The sequence below is a fragment of the Erigeron canadensis genome, chromosome 3, assembly GCF_010389155.1.
Source record: "Erigeron canadensis isolate Cc75 chromosome 3, C_canadensis_v1, whole genome shotgun sequence".
Taxonomy (NCBI): domain Eukaryota; kingdom Viridiplantae; phylum Streptophyta; class Magnoliopsida; order Asterales; family Asteraceae; genus Erigeron; species Erigeron canadensis.
Genome location: NC_057763.1, coordinates 26288876 through 26309221, shown reverse-complemented (window position 1 = coordinate 26309221; position 20346 = coordinate 26288876). Strand labels below are relative to the sequence as shown.

At 34.7% G+C, this 20346-nt stretch overlaps 2 protein-coding genes across 4 annotated transcripts; both read left to right on the top strand.

Moving 5' to 3' along the window:
• Nucleotides 1-1666: 1666 nt before the first annotated feature.
• LOC122594112 (DNA (cytosine-5)-methyltransferase 1B-like) lies at nt 1667-12383 on the top strand. Of its 2 annotated transcripts, none has more exons than XM_043766587.1 (12): nt 1667-1889; nt 5014-6508; nt 6947-8441; nt 8562-8726; nt 9053-9257; nt 9336-9447; nt 9521-9668; nt 9957-10154; nt 10257-10535; nt 10948-11109; nt 11198-11416; nt 12021-12383. In XM_043766587.1, the coding sequence occupies exons 2-12, from the start codon at nt 5016-5018 to the stop codon at nt 12165-12167; spliced, it is 4623 nt and encodes a 1540-aa protein (XP_043622522.1). In that variant the 5' UTR covers nt 1667-1889; nt 5014-5015; the 3' UTR covers nt 12168-12383. The 2 variants fall into 2 exon arrangements, with proteins under 2 accessions (XP_043622522.1, XP_043622521.1); XM_043766586.1 differs by lacking the exon at nt 1667-1889 and adding an exon at nt 2184-2310.
• Nucleotides 12384-14450: 2067 nt separating this feature from the next.
• On the top strand, nt 14451-19919 carry LOC122594113 (probable linoleate 9S-lipoxygenase 5). 2 transcript variants are annotated; one of them, XM_043766589.1, is made up of 9 exons: nt 14451-14661; nt 16393-16664; nt 16768-17005; nt 17312-17653; nt 17754-17839; nt 17993-18100; nt 18189-18493; nt 18586-18849; nt 19166-19919. In XM_043766589.1, the coding sequence occupies exons 1-9, from the start codon at nt 14451-14453 to the stop codon at nt 19917-19919; spliced, it is 2580 nt and encodes an 859-aa protein (XP_043622524.1). The 2 variants fall into 2 exon arrangements, with proteins under 2 accessions (XP_043622524.1, XP_043622523.1); XM_043766588.1 differs by having other exon boundaries at nt 16378-16664.
• The last annotated feature ends 427 nt before the right edge of the window (nt 19920-20346 follow it).

Below are 20346 nucleotides of genomic sequence, written 5' to 3'. Positions count from 1 at the left end.
GGTCTAGTCTTGAATAAACGATTTGATAATTGAAAACTATCGTTTTTGGGTCGTTTGGTAAACCATTTGTAATGTAAATTCTATGATTGAGTAAGTCTTGGTTTTGTATCATCAAATGGTCTCTTTTATGTGTAAAAACGATCTGCAAGTATAGGTGGTTCTAGGTTTTGGTTTGAGGGTCAACTTGTTAAAAAACCAAGGGTTTTGAAAGTCTGGAATTTCAGTCATGTTGTAAAAATCATAGTAAATACATATGAACGAGATAGATGATGAATCTTATGTTTTTGAAAAGGTCTATGTGTTGGCTAAATCCGTTTAGAAGAATGTTTTTCTTGATTTTGCCTACAAATGGTTCGAAAATGCCGATTTCCATAAAGGATCAGATTTTGGACGAATGTTGATAGGGCTGGGTATGATAGACCTTTTGAGCAAGTTAACCTTAACATAGTTACAATATGGAATGAAGTTATAAAGTTAATATAATCTAACATTTTTTTTTAACGACAATGTGGTTGGACTTAGCGGCATGTCTCTTCATCGTCCGGTAAAAATCGACTACGTCACTAGCATAATCAATCCGAAGGCAGGACTGGCAGTGAAAGTCCCACTATTGTTCTAGAGGAAACCAACTAAATGCTAGAGAAAACCCCCATGCCCCACCCCATTGGCAATGACTTCCCAATATGCCTTTCAAAGGTTTCAAACCCGTGTCCAACATTTGGTTAAAAGACATAAGGGACATTAAATGTCCAGTTGAGCTAAATCCTAAGGACAATCTAATACCTTTTAATGTATGAGTCATATATATATATATATATATATATATATATATATATATATATATATAAGAAAAGTGAGTATGAGGCTCTTATGCACCCAACTTGGTTGAAAAACCCACTCACATATCAATATTTTGAATAAATGCTTGGTTCCCATGATTTGTATGGTTTAACAAAAGGTATGTGAGGGGTTTTTCTTCTTATTCTTATAAAAAAATTGAAATAAATATATTTTTAATAACCAGGTTTTTAGTGTAGGTATAACTAAGGATGACAAAAATACTCATACCTGATAGGGAATTCGATACCTGAACCCGATTTGACCGGTGAATCCTTGAATTGACTGGGTATGAGACGGATATGGAGATGTTATTCTATTCCCCAATGGGGATGGAGACGGGGATGAGAAACCGTAAATCCCCGATTACCATACCCGAACCCAAAATTACTATATATATTTATTAGAATTACTTTTAGTTTTTATAAATGTTAGAACTTTTTTTAGGTTTAGAGTTTTTTGTTTGATACTTTTTATAGGCTATATTTTATTTATCATTTATTTTACATAAACATTAGTTTCTATATAAAAAGCAAAGGTCGAACTACATGTTCTACTATTTATCTTATGTTACGATAAATTTATTTTTATTCACAAAAAGTATACCCGATACCCGATGAAGACAGATACGAGGATGTAAATTATATCCCCGACGGGGATGGAGATTACAAGCGGAACCGGAGATGGGGATCCGACAATACTCGCCCCATGCCATCCCTAGGTCTAACCCCATGTCCCCATCCCATTCAAGAGTATCAAAACCAAGATTAAATTGAAATCTATGTATCGGGGTACCGATTTCTCACACAGAAGAAAAACCAAAACCAAACATGAGTAACCACAGTTAAAAAGTCAGTCAAAAGCATTACACACCATTCTAACTTTACATCAAAGATTAAAAAAAATCACAAATCCAAACAAAAGAATAAATATTAAAAAAAATAAACCTGTGCAGAACAAAGGAAGCCAGGCAAGCAGGTCTCTCCACCCCACCTCTGGACGTACGGTTTGCAGTTGTTTTACCCGACGATACTGTCAACAAGGGCACCCCGGTAATTTCACTCAAACATTTAATCTTATCACACGTTCAGTTTGACTAATAGAAAGTCAAAATAATACTTCGCTTCCTAGGGTTTTATAATTTTTTTTTTTGTGAACGTTTGGCGGGACTTTTTCCCCCAAAATTTTTTTATTGATATTTCCCGCCATGAATTATATATAATGTTTTGAAAAACCCGCTTTTTTTCCTTTCAATTCTCATATCTATCTATATATCTATATAAATAAAACACACATGCAATTCATTTACACCTTTCAATTTCATTTTACAATTATTTAGTAAAAAAGAAAATAATAATAAAATAAATCAATTTATTATAAAAAAATAAAAATTTTGTAAAGATATTTAGAAAATGGGAACTGCGAGTAAATTAGAATCTGAAGAAGGTGTTCCTGTTAAAATCAAACCATCAGGTCAGATTATCATTATTATTAGTTCTAATATATATATATATATATGTATATATTTTGCTTAATTACTTATGGCATGCATTATTTATTTATTTATTTTATTTGTGTAATGATTATATATGCGTATATAGATATAGATAGAGTGAAATTATGAGATATAGAGAGAGAAAGTTTGACTGAGGGTTTTTTTTTTATATTTATTTTATTATAAATTTTGTTCAAATTAATTTAGCTTTTGATTCAAGCAAATATTATTGGTGAGTTAAATTTAAAATCTAAGCTAAATCAGGGATGTATTTTGGATTATTTGTTTAGATTTAACGGTTTCTGATATCATCGTTTTTGAATTTTTTTAATGTGAATGTAGATTTATGGTTGGATATTATTTATTGTATTAAAAGATTAGATTATTATGAAATAATTCGTTAAATTTTAGTTTGAATGCTTAGAGTTAATGTTATTTGATCTTTTTAAGAAGTTATTACTTATAGAGAATCTGTTTTTGGATGGTATATACTGCCCAATTGAATGTCACTTTGGTGTCTGAATGCTAACTACTCACTCGTTTTTCAAAAAAAAAAAGAAAAAAAAGCAGATAATCACTTACATAAGCATGTACAAAGTTTTTCAAAGAGTGTTTCTTATTGTTGATCTGTTTGTTTTGTATAAAATAAAATAAGCAATATCATACACCATTTTTTGGGAGTGGATGTTTTTTGTGTCTTGCAAAATGTGTTCAAAATAAATATTTTTAAAGTGTGCTTTAGATCTTTAAAATGCAATAAGATATATGTATCCTAAAGATGTATGGTCAAGCTATGCGTATACGGGCATTTCAAATATTAAGTAATTGTTCCCTTATAGTATTTCCATAAGTATTGGAAATGCGTTATAGCTGTCGAGTTGGACTAGATTTTTATGTTATGGTGTATCAGTGTGGAGATTTAGTGGTAATCCAGAATATGTGTAATTCTGGCTGTTAGGGTTATGTAGTTAGTTTGCGTAAGGTTGGTGTTGACTTAAAATACTGGCAGGAGTTATCACGTGTTTTTTTTTTAATTCCTATTTGTCTGTTGTTATTAAATGCGCTATGGATCTTACGTTAGTCTACCCGTTGACAACAAATAACATGCAGTTAATATTGGTTTGTTTGCATTTTGTCTACATGGTCATTTTTCTTTTTTTATGAATGGACATTTACATTGAGGATTATGTGTTACTTTTGTAAGTTTTGAGTTGTAGATGTTTAAGATTATATGGCTAATACTTGTATGTGGTATGAAGATTTTGTTCTGTTCAGCATCTTTGTTAACTGCATTTGTACTTCTTACTTCTTTCTAGTAATTAGTTGTAAATGAATTATTGTACGAAACAAACGACAACATGAAGTTGGTAGAACGTATATCGCTGTTTTTTTGTGTCAATTTTGTCAAGTCAAGCTTGATTTGCCCAAAATGAAGTAGATCTTGTAGAAGTTATAGATTAAATCATAAACAGGAATGATGGATGAATAGGGTGATGCTAGTTTTGGTAACCAATATAGTTGTCTATTCAGTAGATTAAACTTGTGTCATTGAGTAATGATATAAATTCCTAATATATATAGGCCTAAAAAGTAAAAACATGCTAAAGGGTTCAATAGATGACGTATGGGTTCCACTCATTCTCTCTCTTAATCTTCACCTTTGATTTGTTATGGGTGAACATTAGATTTTTAGGCATGCTTGTATGCCTATCAATTTAGTCACATTTATCATTTTTTAAAAGTCATTAAAAGATTATATATTTTACGTTAGTGTTATTCAAACTTTTACTTTTAGTTACAACTTTAAGATGCACGTATAAATATGTTAGTAATTGTGGGAATGTGGTGGATTTCATTTCACAAATAGATGTTAGTAATTGTGGAATAAGTGTAGTGTGAAACTACTTGACCATATCACGATCTGGGTCAATCTGTTGCCCAAGTTATTGAGTTAGACTACTACAGGTTTAATCAGCGTTGTTGGAGGCATGAGTTTGACAAACCCCGCTCATGTTTTGGCATAGGGGCTTTCACAGATGATGTTTTCTATTGTTATTTCTGTTGTGATTGCGACAAATATAATGCTGAGTTTGGTGTTAGTGAGTTGAGGGCTAGCGAAACAATGATGATGGTAGCTTGGTTAAATTTTGACGGTGAAGTGGTTTGATGATGATTCTTAACTGGGAAATACCGTAAGGGGTTTTATTATTTTGTTGGTTTTATCAAATCTGCTTTGTTTTGGCTTATTTTGTTTTATTTCTTTATCTTTATCTTTTTATAAAAACATAGTTAAGGAAAGTAGTAAGAAGTAAACAAGAGTTGTATCTTGTTGGATTAAATTAACACTTTAAATTCATGAAACAAGAAAAACTTAGACACTTATTCAAGTTTTTGATTACTTGAATGATAACACTAGTTTTCATTGACTAAAACATGAAGATTGATCTATTTGTTAATGCCTCTATATTAAAAACGATATATGTGTTTTGTCATGGGGCAATCTGCATTCCTTGCATGTAGAATGCCGTGGGCAACAATGTACTTAACTTAGGTAAAATTCAACGGCTTTACATAGTGAAACTGCTTTTTATTGTCTCATCTAAATTATGTATCATCTATTTGAATATACCTCTTTGTAGCTCTTTCTGTTTAACTTTTGGAGCTTATTGTTTGGATTGCAGAAATGAAGAAAAAAGGAAAACAAGCAAAAGCAACAGCTGAGGTGTCTGATGTTACAGTGGATGTCAAGGCAGCTACTAAACCTAGTCAAAAGCGAGGTAGATCTGGCAGCAGCGACAATGTTGTTGCTTCTAGGAAAATGCCAAAAAGAGCTGCCTCGTGTACTAATTTCAAGAGCAAGCCAGTTCGTCTGTCAGATAAGTCTGACACAATTGAAAACAAAAAGGTCCAAGTGGTGGAAGAAGAAATAGCAGCTTTAAGTTTGATACCTGGCCCAGATGACCCACGACCCAATAGAAGATTATCAGATTTTATCTTTCATGATGCAAATGGGAATCCACAACCCTTTGAAATGCTAGAAGTGGATGATATATTCATCTCAGGCCTGATATTGCCACTGGAAAAAACATCCGAGAAAGAAAAGGAAAAGGGAGTTCGATGTGAAGGGTTTGGGCGAATAGAAGACTGGTCAATATCTGGTTATGAAGACGGCTCTCCGGTCATTTGGGTCTCCACAGAACTTGCTGATTATGACTGTGTTAAGCCTGCAGCAACCTACAAGAAACTATTCGGTCTTTTTTATGAAAAAGCCCATGCATGTGTTGAAGTCTACAAACGGTTGTCTAAATCATCTGGGGGAAACCCAGATTTAAGCCTGGATGAGTTACTTGCTGCACTTGTTCGTTCAATGAGTGGAAGTAAGAATTTTCCCCATGGTGCGTCTATACGGGATTTGATCATTTCATGGGGTGGGTTCATTTATGAGCAACTTGTCGGGCTGGATGATGCACCCAACAACATTGATAAACCCTTTGTTGAATTAGACGTGCTTGCTGCACTGAGAGATGAAAGCAAGAAAAGCGAGGACCGAGTAAATGTTCCATATGAAGGATCCATGAATGCACCTTTGAAAATTGGAGATGGAAATAAAGTCAAACAATCAAATGGATCCGTGGCTGTTGCTGATGAAGATGAAGACATGAAGTTGGCTCGAGTTTTACAAGAACATGAAAATTGGCAATCAATGAGACAGAAGAAAAGGCAAAGACATGCTCCTTCATCAAGCAAGCTATACATTCAGATAAATGAAGATGAAATAGCAAATGACTATCCACTCCCTGCATATTATAAAACTACAACTGAGGAAACAGATGAGTACATAATCTTTGATGACTTCAATGAGGTTGGCTATGATCAGCTTCCAAGAAGCATGCTTCACAATTGGTCACTCTATAATTGTGACTCAAGGTTGATTTCACTTGAGCTTCTACCTATGAAGCCATGTGTTGACATTGATGTTACAGTGTTTGGGTCAGGGATAATGACTGCTGATGATGGAAGTGGATTTTGCTTAGACAATGAAACTGGTAGCGGTTCAGGCTCTTCTGGTGCTCACAATGAAGATGGTATCCCTATTTATCTCAGCGCTATAAAGGAATGGATGATTGAATTTGGATCATCAATGGTTTTCATTTCAATTCGAACAGATATGGCCTGGTGAGTTCTAAGTCCAAATTTTGTTCACCGTACATGTACTATATATGCATGCTTAGCCTTCTCTTTCAAGTAGGGTGGATGTGTTGATTCCGACTCATTTACTTATTAATGGGAGGATTTGGGATGTGTTTTATTTCTAACAGGTCAAGCGGGTAAAACTAATATAATAGCTCAACGCCTCAACCTGGTCCAAAATCAGTTAAATTTTATAGAAAATGTTTTATCATATTTGACTGACAAATTATTATTACAAAGTCAACAAGTTTGGGTTTTGGATGGACCTGCACTGTCTCAAAATTATCCTTTTTATCTGGAACCATTTAAATGTTACTTGGTTTGCCTGATCTACCTATTTTATCTTTATTTCTAATCTATAGTGTCTTATTGTTTGTCTGACTCTGCTTTTGAACATGCATATGTTTTTTACTGGTGTTTCAGGTATAGACTTGGAAGGCCGTCAAAGCAATATGCCCCGTGGTATAATACAGTTCTAAAGACAGCCAGACTTGCTATTGCCATTATCACTTTGCTAAAGGAGCAAACCCGTGCATCAAAGTTATCATTTGTTGAAGTCATTAAGAGAGTGTCAGATTTTGACAAGAGTAACCCTGCTCACATATCTTCAAACCCTGTAATTGTAGAGAGGTATGTGGTGGTTCATGGACAAATTATTTTGCAACAATTTGCAGAGTTTCCTGATGATACAATCAGGAGGTGTGCTTTTGTATCTGGTCTGGAGTCTAAAATGGAGGAAAGACATCATACCAAATGGTTAGTGAAGAAAAAAGCAATCTTGACAAAAACAGAAAATATGAACCCAAGAGCAGCGATGGGACCTGTAGTCTCAAAACGGAAAGCAATGCCTGCTACAACAACACGGTTTATTAATAGGATTTGGGGAGAGTTTTACTCAAATTACTCAAACGAAGAGATAAAAGAAGGTGATGCTCTTGATGTGAAGAAAGATGAAGAGGAAGATGAAGCAGAAGAAAATGAGCAGGAAGATTGTGAAGAACCTGAAGAAGAAAACACTCCTCCTGTAGTGGAACCTGAGAAACCTTCTTCTGCATCAAAGGAAAAGAAACCACGAGGCTCAAAAACTGACATCAGTTGGGTTGGGAAACCGGTTGGAAAGATGTCTGATGGGAATGCTCTTTACAAAGAGGCTGTTGTTCGGGGAGAGGTGGTTGCTTTAGGTGGTTCAGTAATGGTTGAAGATTCTATCTATTATGTAGAATACTTGTTTGAAGACTCTGATTCCAAAAAATTTGCTCATGGACGATTGATGTTAAGAGGTTGTGAAACTGTTCTTGGGAATATAGCAAATGAAAGGGAAGTGTTTTTAACTAATGATTGCATGGATCTTGAACTTGATGATGTTCTACAAACTGTGGTGGTGCAAATTAGAACACTGCCATGGGGTCATGAGCATCGAAAGGCTAATGCTAGCTTTGATAAGATGGATAGCGCAAAGGCTGAAGACGGGAAAAATAAAGGTTTGCCTGTGGAGTTTTACTGTAAGAGCTTATATTGGCCTGAAAGAGGTGCTTTCTTTTCTCTTGAAACTGATAAGATGGGACAGGGAAATGGGACTTGTCATTCTTGTAAAATGATGGACGATGAAAATAGAAAAGAGGTTTTTGAAGTGAACGAATTAAAGACAGGGTTTACGTACAAGTCAATTGAGTACCATATTAATGATTTTCTGTATGTTGGTCCTCATCATTTTGACTCAGATGAGAGGTGTAATGGAACTTATAAGAGTGGGAGGAATGTAGGCCTTAAAGCGTATGTCGTTTGCCAGCTGATGCAGATTGAATTCCCTGTAAACTCAAAACGTGTCGATCCGGGATCTGTAATGGTCCAAGTTAGAAGATTTTATAGACCAGAGGATTTGTCTGAGGACAAAGCCTACAGGTCCGACATTCAAGAGGTAAGGTTTAAATGCACAGGTCTATCCTTGTAGCATCCCTCAGTTCATTCTGTTTCTTTATGTTTGGATTTTGATGATGTAGTTTATTTTACTGATATTGAGTTGTAATTATATTTTCAGGTATTTTACAGTGAAGAAGTGCATAAGTTGTCAGTAGCAGCATTAGAAGGAAAGTGTGAAGTTAAAAGGAAGAAAGACCTTTCTTTGCCGACCGGCACTTATATTGTAGATCATGCCTTCTTCTGTGAACGTCTCTATGATCCAGATAAGGGATCTCTCAAGCAGGTAGTTTCACTATACCATTTTGAGAAATCAGAACCAACACAATGGGCTGGTTGAGTGATGGGTTAACCTACAACACTATCTGTCCTCATTCTATCATAATAACTAGTGTGTCAGAGTATATACAAAAATTATAATATTTCCATGCTTTTAAATGCACTTTGGGTGACTTGACCCATTTTGAGCTGTGATAGATAAAACAAAATCCTAAATTGACTGATTTATCAGCAAATGGGTTACCTCTATGCAGAACACATTTTAAAATGTTCAACGACCTTTCAAGTTTACTTGTGATATCATTTGTCATTAATGATAGTTTATTTCCACAGCTGCCTGTTCATATTAAGCTTAGTCCCCCAAAGGAAAAATTGATTAATGATGCAGCAATTAGAAAGAATAAAGGGAAGTCTAAAGAAGGAGAAGATGATATGGATATGATTGACAACCAAGAAACTTCTGCTTCAAAGATTTATTTAGCCACATTAGATATTTTTGCTGGTTGCGGTGGTTTATCTGAGGGCTTACAAAAAGCTGGTAACTACTGTTTGCTCTCTGTCCTATCTTACTTGCTTTTTACGAACCTTACTAACTTGTTAGTGTGTTTATTTACAGGGGCATCAGTAACCAAATGGGCAATTGAATATGAAGAACCTGCCGGGGATGCTTTTAGACTTAATCATCCTGAGGCATTGACATTTGTTCAGAATTGCAATGTCACACTAAGGTTCTACATTTTACTCTTGAAGGATTCCCATCATTTTACATATATACATTTCTAATAATTGTCTGAACTATAGGGCTATCATGACAGCATGTGGGGACGCTGATGACTGTATTTCAACTTCTGAGGCAGAAGAAATGGCTGCAAAGCTCGAGGATGAAGTGCTTAAAAATCTTCCTCGACCTGGACAAGTTGAGTTCATCAATGGTGGCCCTCCATGCCAGGTACTAATTTGAAGACAAGCATCTTTGAGCTCATGTTTTGATTACAACATGACATGGAAAGGTTGAGCCTGGTTGACTTGAAAAACCTTTTTGTTTATTTTTTATAAATGAATTTTTTGTCGAGTTAAGCTGTTCCTTTCCTGCTTTTTTTTTTCCCGACCCATTGTTGATTTAACCAACCACCCATTCGGAATTAGATAGGTGGGAATTGTCACTTCTACTGAACTGCATGGTTTTTGTTCTGCTGATGTTGTCTGAATTTGAGGTTTTCTTTTTCCTTATCTGCAGGGTTTTTCGGGTATGAATAGGTTCAATACAAGCACTTGGAGCAAGGTTCAATGCGAAATGATATTGGCATTTTTATCTTTTGCCGAGTACTTCCGTCCCAAATATTTTCTGCTTGAAAATGTTAGGAACTTTGTATCCTTCAACAAAGGGCAGACATTTCGTTTAGCTCTTGCTTCGCTGCTTGCAATGGGTTATCAGGTACATGATTTTGTTCTAAATATGATTTTTATGAGTTAAGAAAGAAACATTGACTTTGTTGGTATTCATACAAATAATGCATTTTGTTAATACTAATCATAGGTGAGGTTTGGAATACTGGAGGCTGGAGCTTTTGGTGTGTCCCAATCACGCAAACGGGCTTTCATCTGGGCAGCCTCTCCTGACGAAGTACTTCCCGAGTGGCCTGAGCCAATGCATGTTTTTGCCAGTCCAGAACTTAAAGTCACGCTGAATGGTAACAAACAATTTGCTGCTGTCAGAAGTACTGCAACTGGTGCACCATTCCGTGCAATAACTGTTAGAGACACCATTGGTGACCTCCCTCCTGTTAAAAATGGGGCTTCTGCCACAAGCATGGAGGTAATTTTACCAATATTTAGCTGCTCATTCTTTTTCTATTTTACTTCTGTAGAATGGGAATTGTGACTTTGGGTTTTGGATGAGTCTGTTAGAGTTATGCTTGGGGTGATTAAAAGAATCATATTTTTACAACAGAAATGAGATTGTCTTCAATAAAAATGATTTGCGAGGGTTATATCAGGTAACTTTAAACTTATGTTGACTTTTGACCTGTTTGCCTTATTCCCTGTTTCCATTCTGTATCTGTTATTTAATCTGTTTGGGATAGAATATAACCTGAAGGTCTTGAAGTGACCCATTCTTGGGTAATTAACCAAATGTCTTGAAATAGCTACTCCATTCAAGCACTATCATTTTTTGTTTATGTACCCCCTCCCTTCTGTTGTATCTTACTCATCATGTTAAATTTCAGTACCAAAATGAGCCTATCTCGTGGTTTCAAAAGAGAATCCGGGGAGATGCACCTTGTCTAATGGATCATATATCAAAGGAGATGAATGAGTTGAATGTGATAAGGTGTCAAAGAATTCCCAAACGCCCTGGTGCTGACTGGCGAGACCTTCCTGAAGAAAAGGTATTAAATATGTTTATATGATTGTTTTAAGTAGAATGGCAGTTGGGTTTGTGGCTCAATGTTTGAAAATGGAATTTTATTGTTGCAGGTTAAACTGTCAACTGGGCAAATGGTGGATCTTATACCCTGGTGTTTACCAAACACAGCCAAAAGGCATAACCAATGGAAGGGTCTGTTTGGAAGGCTTGACTGGGAGGGGAACTTTCCAACTTCTATTACTGACCCACAGCCGATGGGTAAAGTTGGGATGTGCTTTCATCCTGACCAAGATCGCATTCTAACCGTCCGTGAATGTGCTCGATCACAGGTACACAAGAAACTCTAAGCAAGTTACTACTCCATGTGTTGCAGTTGCTTTGTTTTATTTTCTGAGATGTGGTGTAAAGGGCTTCTTGGGTGGGTTGAGTTGACATGGAAACATTTTCTGGTCCAGAATTATAACTTTTCGTAAATTAGTATGAAGTTTTATACACTGGAAGTACAATATGTAGGACTATCAACCTCTTTAGCTGTTTTTGTTAATGTTTTGCATCTTACCTGCTTGATCTGTTTGAAAAGCATAACCTGAATAATCCCCTTCATTTCGAGTGTGGCTCGAGCTTCTTTGAGTTGAGCTTATATGAGGTTGGGCTCAAGCTTAGAAACCGAGCTCGAGCTTATATCGAGTTTGTTGAGCCTAATATGTCAGCGTATATTATGAATATACATGTAATTTTGAATTCGCAAATAATTTTATTGTTGGATTATGTAATTATATCCTTCAATAACAGGTTGACTTATGGTCAAGTTTTGTTTAAAATATATTTTCAATGCTTTACATATAACAAATGCTATCTAGCCATTTTGAATCCAGGTTGGTGCAATATTATTACTCTCTTCAGCTTAATTCATCATCTATTGTTTGTATACAGGGTTTCCCTGATGGCTATAAGTTCTCTGGCAACATCCAACATAAACACAAGCAGATTGGAAATGCAGTCCCTCCTCCATTGGCGTATGCGTTGGGGAGGAAACTGAAAGAAGCAATAGAAGCAAAACATAGACAGTCGGTCGAGTGAAGTGTTATTGAGCCTTGTCTATTAGGATCCCATTTGGGTCTTTGTGTTGGTGTTTAGCTATCAAAACCATGAGTCAGAACATGTCCATGGTTGAATGTATATATATTAAACTGAGTTAGTTTTTTTTTTTTTTTTAAATTGAATTTCATGGATAGTAAACAATTGGAGAAATTAAAACTGGTAAAAATGTTGATTTTAATCCAGCATCTTTAGCTACTTTACTCGTGTAAAAGTATTATTATGCATGCCTTCCTCTCTTATAGAAAAATATATAGAACTTGAAAAGGATAGAAAAATAAAGGGAAAAATACATAAAGAGGTAATTTATTTTGTTCTTGTCTATTTAAATGATTCTATTTTCAAAGATTTCCTAATAAAGGTTATCTTGTTAGTTTTTGGCAGATGACCCCTGTTAAGTCACGTCACCGATGACATGCCATCAGATTTGCTGATGTGACAATTGACTTTGGCTAACTTGTCGGTGATGTGACATTTAATGGGTGTTGTCTGTTAAAAACTAATGAGATACCCTTTGTAAGGGTCTTTTAACTTGACGAAAACAAAATAGGTTACCTTTAATAGGAAATTTGTGTAAATAAGTTACCTATTTATGGATTTTTCCTAAAAATAAATTATAAAATGAGTAAATTTAATAAAATTGATGCCAATTGATTCTACAGGTTTCTAAACACATACAATAATTCTCAAATTTATATTTATTATGTTTAGATGTTCTCCACAATTTACTCTTTTAAGTTCTTTATCATTTTTATATATTTGAGTTGATGAGCCATATAATTCAAATCCTTATATTTGTGTTATTTGTGAGATATATGTTTTATATATTATTGTTTAATTAACAAAAAATAAAGTGGTAAAGAAATTGACGATGTATTATTGACAATGATGTGTTAGTTTACTTGTTAGTTAAAAGTGTTGATATCTTCCTAATGTAATAAAAACTGACGAACGATGACATATGTCAGTAACTATTAAGGGGCACAAAGGGTTTTACACCCTCAAAACTTGAATTGAAGTTGATAAATTTATTATCGGTCATCAAATTTTTGCCTTTATACGCTGTTGAAAAAATGTTCAAATTTCGCAAATGCATTTAAAGGAATAATCTAAATAATCTATAAATACACGGAGACTTAGTAGAGGTGACGGTCCTTCTCTCTTTTTTCCTTGTATTGTTGGCTAGCTTTTGGTCCTATTTGTGCAGCCACTTTCTATTTGTTCAACTCCTATTTAATAAGACAATAAGTAGCTAGTCATTCAACTTACACAGATGATAACTTCCTCTTGCCACGTTCTCTCACAAAAAATACCCAAATCCAACATACCTACAAAATTAGGCTACTTGTATATGACTAGACTATGTCATAAAGTAAATACATACATATATAAATATATACCAAGTAGTACATGAAACTATTCAAGTTTAACGGCTACTAGTATATTCGTACGTACACAGCCAATACAATTCAAAACACATGTAATGTCCACTTGGTTATACATGGTCAATTTCTTTGCCTCTGATCGATATCTACAAAAACCTAACTTTATAAGTGATAACCAATTTTTTTTTTTCTAAGGCAAAACGGATAAATGGTTAATACCCTAAATTTGGTTCGCTCATGCTGGGTTCGAATCCTAACAAAGCCCAAGTTAAAGGGTTTGTTCTCCCAAGTATAGATGAATATAACGTTGTTAAGGCTCCTTCACCACATTTGCATGTGACAGGATTCGAACCCCTGACCCCTAATAAGTTATAACTAATTAATCTGAATTATTGTGACTAACCACTCCTCGATCATTAATACTAGTATTATAGTTAAGGCGGCATTGGTGGATATATATAACAATGCCTAACTAATTATCTAATCTATATGAGACTAACTACTATTTCTAACGTCAACTAGCTTGCACGTGACATATTTAATATTAATTCAAAATGAGAAAGCATGCATGCATGACAAAATGAATTCACATCACCACATGCAAATATATATGTATATATTATTATTGGGTACAAAAATCAAAAGATAAGAATTACACGGGCACTTCTAGGAAACCATTGAATCTTAATTACCTTGTAATATAACTTGAATAAGCCCTATAAATATCAAACCTATAGTCTAGTGCTTATACCATATATATCTACATTCATCTAAAAGCTTCAAAGCTAATAAGTTCTTGAAATCTAGAGAAAAAAGCACATTAAGATCAATAGCGTATATAGCAAACGAGAGAATTTCGATAAAGAATCGACACCCAAACATGTTTAATAAGATTGCAAATTTGGTACTGGGAGAGAATGATGAGAGGAAGAAGACTACGACGGTGAAAGGAAAAGTGGTTTTGATGAAAAAGAACGTGCTCGATTTCAATGACTTTGGTGCATCGGTTCTGGATGGAGCTCATGAGTTGTTTGGAAAACATATCTCTATTCAATTCATTAGTGCAATTCACGCTGAACATGAATCCTCAGGTTTGACTTTATTCCGAACAAACAATTAATTTCTTTAATATATATGTGTTATATATGATATATCTGGTTAGAAATTTGATAAATAAAAGAACAGTAAGTAAGTATTGCTTCCATGCATAAAAATGTAGATAATTTTAGCTGTAACTATATATGTACATGCAAAGGAGTATAAAGCAACCTTTGGATAGGCTATTATAATTATATTGTATTATGTTGTATTTAAACAAATGATCAAGTCATATTCAAGCTTTATTACTTATCTGTAGTACAAAACTTGAACCCATAACCAATTGAGTCTATCAAGCTATCTAGCTAGGGGGTCAAACATGAATTTATGTTTTGTTTAACTTTGCACGACTAAATTGCTAATACATAGAAACAGTATCAGAAATATAGAGTTTTATAAACATTACTGTGAGTACGTAGGTTGTCGTTGTGGCCACTCTGTAGCTCCACCGCTGCATATATACCACTACCTCCCAATTAAGGCTTAAGGTTGTTGCATTTTTAATTGAAAGACTTTTAACAACTCCGCAAAGCATATAAATTTGCTCATATATGATTACTTAATTAGATGAACGTGGGTTAGACAACGTTGCCAAATTACCATATGCTATGGTGAGATAAGTTTATATACGAATAAACGGCTAAAATTATTACCATTTAACCGGCATATATAATTTACAAACCGGCCGGGGTATTATTTCTTGTCAGTTAAAATTTACAGCTCACGAAATGTGGTGACTTAATTACGATTATATATGTATATGATAGTGACCTTTGACCAGAAACATCTGACTTCAAATCCTCACCTCAGACAAATGAAATACAGTATATATGTCCCATATATGTGAACGAATAGTTAATTAAGTAGCCAATTGTACGGAGCAAGTGGATGCATATAATTACAAGTTAAAGATCCAATGTGTGCTTTCATATATGCTAACTACTACATGCTTTTGTTTAAAAGATTATAATGCTTTTGTTATTGCCGGGTACTTATCAAGTGTGAATAACGGATTACGTACGTACGTAGTTGTTAGCATATGAAAGCATACTACTTTCATCTTTTGTAGTTTTAAAATCCAATACATTCATCTTGCGCGTTATGCATAACGGAGTATGTTTGCTATTAAAAAAAAAAACTAGTAAAAAATCTTTATTAAATCTTAGTTTTATTAATAGCAAATTTGACTATATATATATATATATATGTATATATATATATATGCGGGAAAGGGAATATGAGGCTGTTAAGCACCTAAGTTGGGTGAAAAACTCCTCACATATTTTTTTTTAAACCATAAAAATCATGGAGGGCCAAACATTTATTCAAAATATTAAAATATTGGTATGTGAGGGGTTTTTCACCCAAGTTGGGTGCATAAAAGCCCCATACTCACTTTTGGATTGAGAATTGTTCACATATACTCAGATACATAAATTTAAAAATTTGTTACATACAATGCACATGATTGACGTTTTATATATACTATTACAATTCAAGTAAATTTATCTACATTACTACTAATCCCTATAACTAATGATATATAACTCTAAAATATATTTCCACAAACTTGATATATGACCAATCGATCTACTTTCCCTTTCATTATATTTTTTAAATTGATTTTTGTTATTGTAAAACATATATATATAGGCATACATTTTAGACATATGTATTTATTTTTTCGTATGGATTCATACATGTAGCAGAAAAAAGGTTGAGAGGAAAGCTAGGAAAAGCAGCTATATTGGAAGACTGGATTAGCACCATTACGGTGACTGCTGGGGAATCAGCATACGAAGTCACATTTGATTGGGATGAGGAGATTGGCTTACCCGGAGCATTTCTTGTTCAAAATCTTCACCATAGTGAATTTTATCTAATGACATTGACTCTTGAAAATGTGCCTGGTCATGGGGAAGTCCATTTTGTTTGCAACTCATGGGTTTACCCTGCAGAAAACTACGATTACGATCGTATATTCTTCGCTAATAAGGTACGCTTAACACGACATTCGTATACGTTTAGTCGTATATATATACCATTTATATGGAGTAGTTGTTAACTTTGAGTCATGTAATGATGGTATATATCTATAGGCGTATCTTCCTGGTGAGACCCCTGAACTACTACTTCCTTATCGAGAGGAAGAGATGGCAACCATGAGAGGAAATGGGACCGGGATGCTTAACGAATGGGACAGGGTTTACGACTATGCATTGTATAACGACTTGGGAGATCCGGAGGACGAGGAGAAAGTGCGCCCAGTTATTGGAGGGTCTTCTGAGTACCCCTACCCTCGTAGAGGTAGAACCGGCAGACCACCTACCAAATCAGGTTAGCTAGGCTGAAGCATGTTTAGATTAGTCTATGATTCTGTTTCATTTTAAATATCCTCTTAAAGTTTTTTTATTTTTTTTTTACTAAATATTTTTGTTTGTATTAATTATAAACTAGTCAAATGAAAATTATATCAACGAAAAACTCATTTAAACCCGATCTATTCGTATACTTTATATCAAGTATTATATAACATAAACAAATTAAAGTTAAAAGAAAAAGACTTGAAAAGTCAAACTAGAACATTTAAACCGAAATAAAGGGAGTATATTATAACAAGAGTATTTTTTTGAATTTTGATAGATCCAAAAACTGAGAGCAGGCTTAATCTTATTGAGAGTTTGAATATATATGTTCCAAGAGATGAGCGGTTTGGCCACTTAAGGATGTCTGATTTTCTCGGTCAAGGACTCGAAGCCATTCTTAAATTTCTGCTCCCTGAGTTTAAAGCTCTAGTTGATGACACCATAGATGAATTTGACTCATTTGAAGATATCTTGGATCTTTACCACGGAGGAATTAAGCTTCCAGAAGGCCCGTCGCTTGACAAAATTCGAGAAAACATTCCTATACAAATACTTAAAGAACTTCTACGCTCAGACGGCGAGGGCCTTTTCAAATACTCGACTCCAGAAGTCATCAAAGGTACCATCTATATCTATATAAGTAACATATCACAATATATAATAAAAATCAATATTTTGTTATCTTGGTTCCAACACATATCTTACAATGTTTCAATCAGCTAATTTATCTGCTTGGAGCACCGACGAAGAATTTGCAAGAGAAATGTTGGCTGGAGTCAATCCTGTTTCGATTCAACTGTTGAGAGTAAGCATTACCTTCTTTTGTTTACCAAAAGGAAACCTAATTACCTAACCATTTAAGTAAACTTATGTAACTTGATTTCTTACCAATAACAATTAGAGAATAGCCATGTTTGTTTTTAATTGAGATTTTATATATTTACTGTATTTATTTTAGGAGTTCCCTCCAACTAGCAAGCTGGATGAAAAACTTTATGGTAACCAAAACAGCTCAATCAGATCAAATCACATAAAGGAACATCTAGATGGTTTAAAAGTCGACGAGGTAACTTCCTAATTCCGCTCAAGTTGCTCATTTAGATAACTTGCAAGTAAATCTGGGACGTTAATTATAGTTCAAAATTGTCATACAGGCAATAAAATCAAAAAGGTTGTTTATATTGGATCATCATGATCCAATTATGCCATATGTCAAGAGGATAAATGCAACTTCAACCAAAGTCTATGCCACAAGGACATTGCTCTTTCTGCAAAAAGATGGAACCTTAAAGCCAATAGCCATTGAGTTGAGCTTGCCTCATCCAGACGATGAAAAATATGGCGCCATTAGCAAAGTCTTCATACCAGCTAAAGATGGAGTGGAAGCCACACTTTGGAATTTGGCTAAAACATATGTAGCCGTGAACGATTCTGGAGTTCATCAACTCATCAGTCACTGGTATATTTTCATTAATCATATGTTTTGTACAATAACCGCTCTTTCTACATCTTTGACATAATCCATGAGATTCAATCCATACTTTTTTGTAGGTTGAATACACATGCGGTCATCGAGCCATTTATTATAGCAACAAATAGGCAACTAAGTGTGATGCATCCCATTAACAAGCTTTTGCACCCTCATTTTCGTGATACAATGAATATCAACGCAACTTCTAGAAATATCTTGATCAATAGTAAAGGGATTTTAGAAAGGACCTTTTTTCCCGGAAAATATTCAATTGAGATGTCTTCCAAGATATACAAGGATTGGGTGTTCCCCAACCATGCTCTACCGACTGACCTGATATTGAGGTATATATGCATCTTTTGGCTTTTAAAGTTTTAATAAGAAGTTAATTACATTGTTATTATATACCCTATCTTCCAAGAAGAATAGTGGTCAAATTAGTATTACCATAAAAAAGTAACACCCAATGCTGTCTAGCACGGATTTTGGGTCACAATAATCTCGACAGTGTATGGGGAAGTTGAGATGTAGACAGCCTTCTTTACTCTAGGTAGAGAGGTTGCTTCTAGGTTCTATCTAAATATTAGAAAAGGACCTCCGGCCTTTGCATAAAATATATTTTTATTATGATAATTTGCTAAAGTTTCTCTTATTATACAGGGGAATGGCTATTGAGGATTCTAAATCTCCTCACGGCCTTCGTTTAACGATTGAAGATTACCCATACGGTGTAGATGGACTTGAGATTTGGTCAGCTATTAAGTCATGGGTTGACGATTACTGTAAGTTTTACTACAAAAACGATGAGATGGTCCAAAATGACAATGAACTCCAATCATGGTGGAAGGAAGTGCGAGAGAAAGGACACGGTGACTTGAAAAACAAACCATGGTGGCCCGATATGAGTTCTGTTCAAGATGTGATTGATAATTGCACCATAATAATATGGGTGTCTTCTGCTCTTCATGCAGCAGTCAACTTTGGTCAATACCCTTATGCAGGTTACCCCCCAAATCGTCCAACACTAAGTCGTAGGCTTATGCCCGAACCAAATACTCCAGAGTATGATGAACTAAAAGAGGATCAGCAAAAGGCTTTTTTGAAAACTGTTACTCCACAATTGCAGTCACTTCTTAGTGTTTCTTTAATAGAAATATTGTCGAGGCATACATCAGATGAGATCTACCTCGGGCAACGAGAGTGCCCGAAGTGGACCATGGATGCAGAGCCTTTATTGGCATTTGAAAAATTTGGCAATAAGCTAAAGGAAATTGAGCAAAAAATTGTGAAATTGAACAATGATGAGAAGCTGAAAAATAGACTTGGACTTGTAAAGATACCATACACCTTACTTTACCCTAGTAGTGAAGAGGGACTTACTGGAAGAGGTATACCAAATAGTGTGTCTATATAAAATGGTATTTATCTAGTTCTGTACTTCTGTTAAGTAACTACTCCGTATTATGTATATTTTCACATTAGTGTGAATCAATAAGTAACAAGTTTTTTTTTCTTTTAGTCTGTGTTGTAATCAATAAATGTAATGTAAGAAATTATTCAAGATCTATTTTATGAGCATTTCTATATGTTGTTCCTTGCTGATATTTTCTGGATTCTTGCTCTTACGAGTCAGCCCTCAGCCCATGTGATTTTGTGTTTCTTAACCTTCAAAGTTCAAACTAGGTCACTCGGACAGGCATGTTGCTACGACTTGGTTTTCTTAACTTTGCATTTTTTTTGTATCCAGCTATAGGAACACCCCAATTCAACATAAACACCCAAACACCCCCCATACGGGAAGTATACATTAATACTTCGCGTATGATACTTTGACTTTTCTG

Coding starts and splice junctions, on each gene's coding strand:
- LOC122594113 (XM_043766588.1), top strand. CDS start 14,451: ATGTTTAATAAGATTGCAAATTTGGTACTGGGAGAGAATGATGAGAGG. Junction 14,662..16,377: donor CGCTGAACATGAATCCTCAG/GTTTGACTTTAT, acceptor TACATGTAGCAG/AAAAAAGGTTGAGAGGAAAG. Junction 18,850..19,165: donor CCGACTGACCTGATATTGAG/GTATATATGCAT, acceptor CTTATTATACAG/GGGAATGGCTATTGAGGATT.
- LOC122594112 (XM_043766586.1), top strand. CDS start 2,250: ATGGGAACTGCGAGTAAATTAGAATCTGAAGAAGGTGTTCCTGTTAAA. Junction 8,442..8,561: donor ACAGGTCCGACATTCAAGAG/GTAAGGTTTAAA, acceptor TTATATTTTCAG/GTATTTTACAGTGAAGAAGT. Junction 9,669..9,956: donor ATGGTGGCCCTCCATGCCAG/GTACTAATTTGA, acceptor CCTTATCTGCAG/GGTTTTTCGGGTATGAATAG.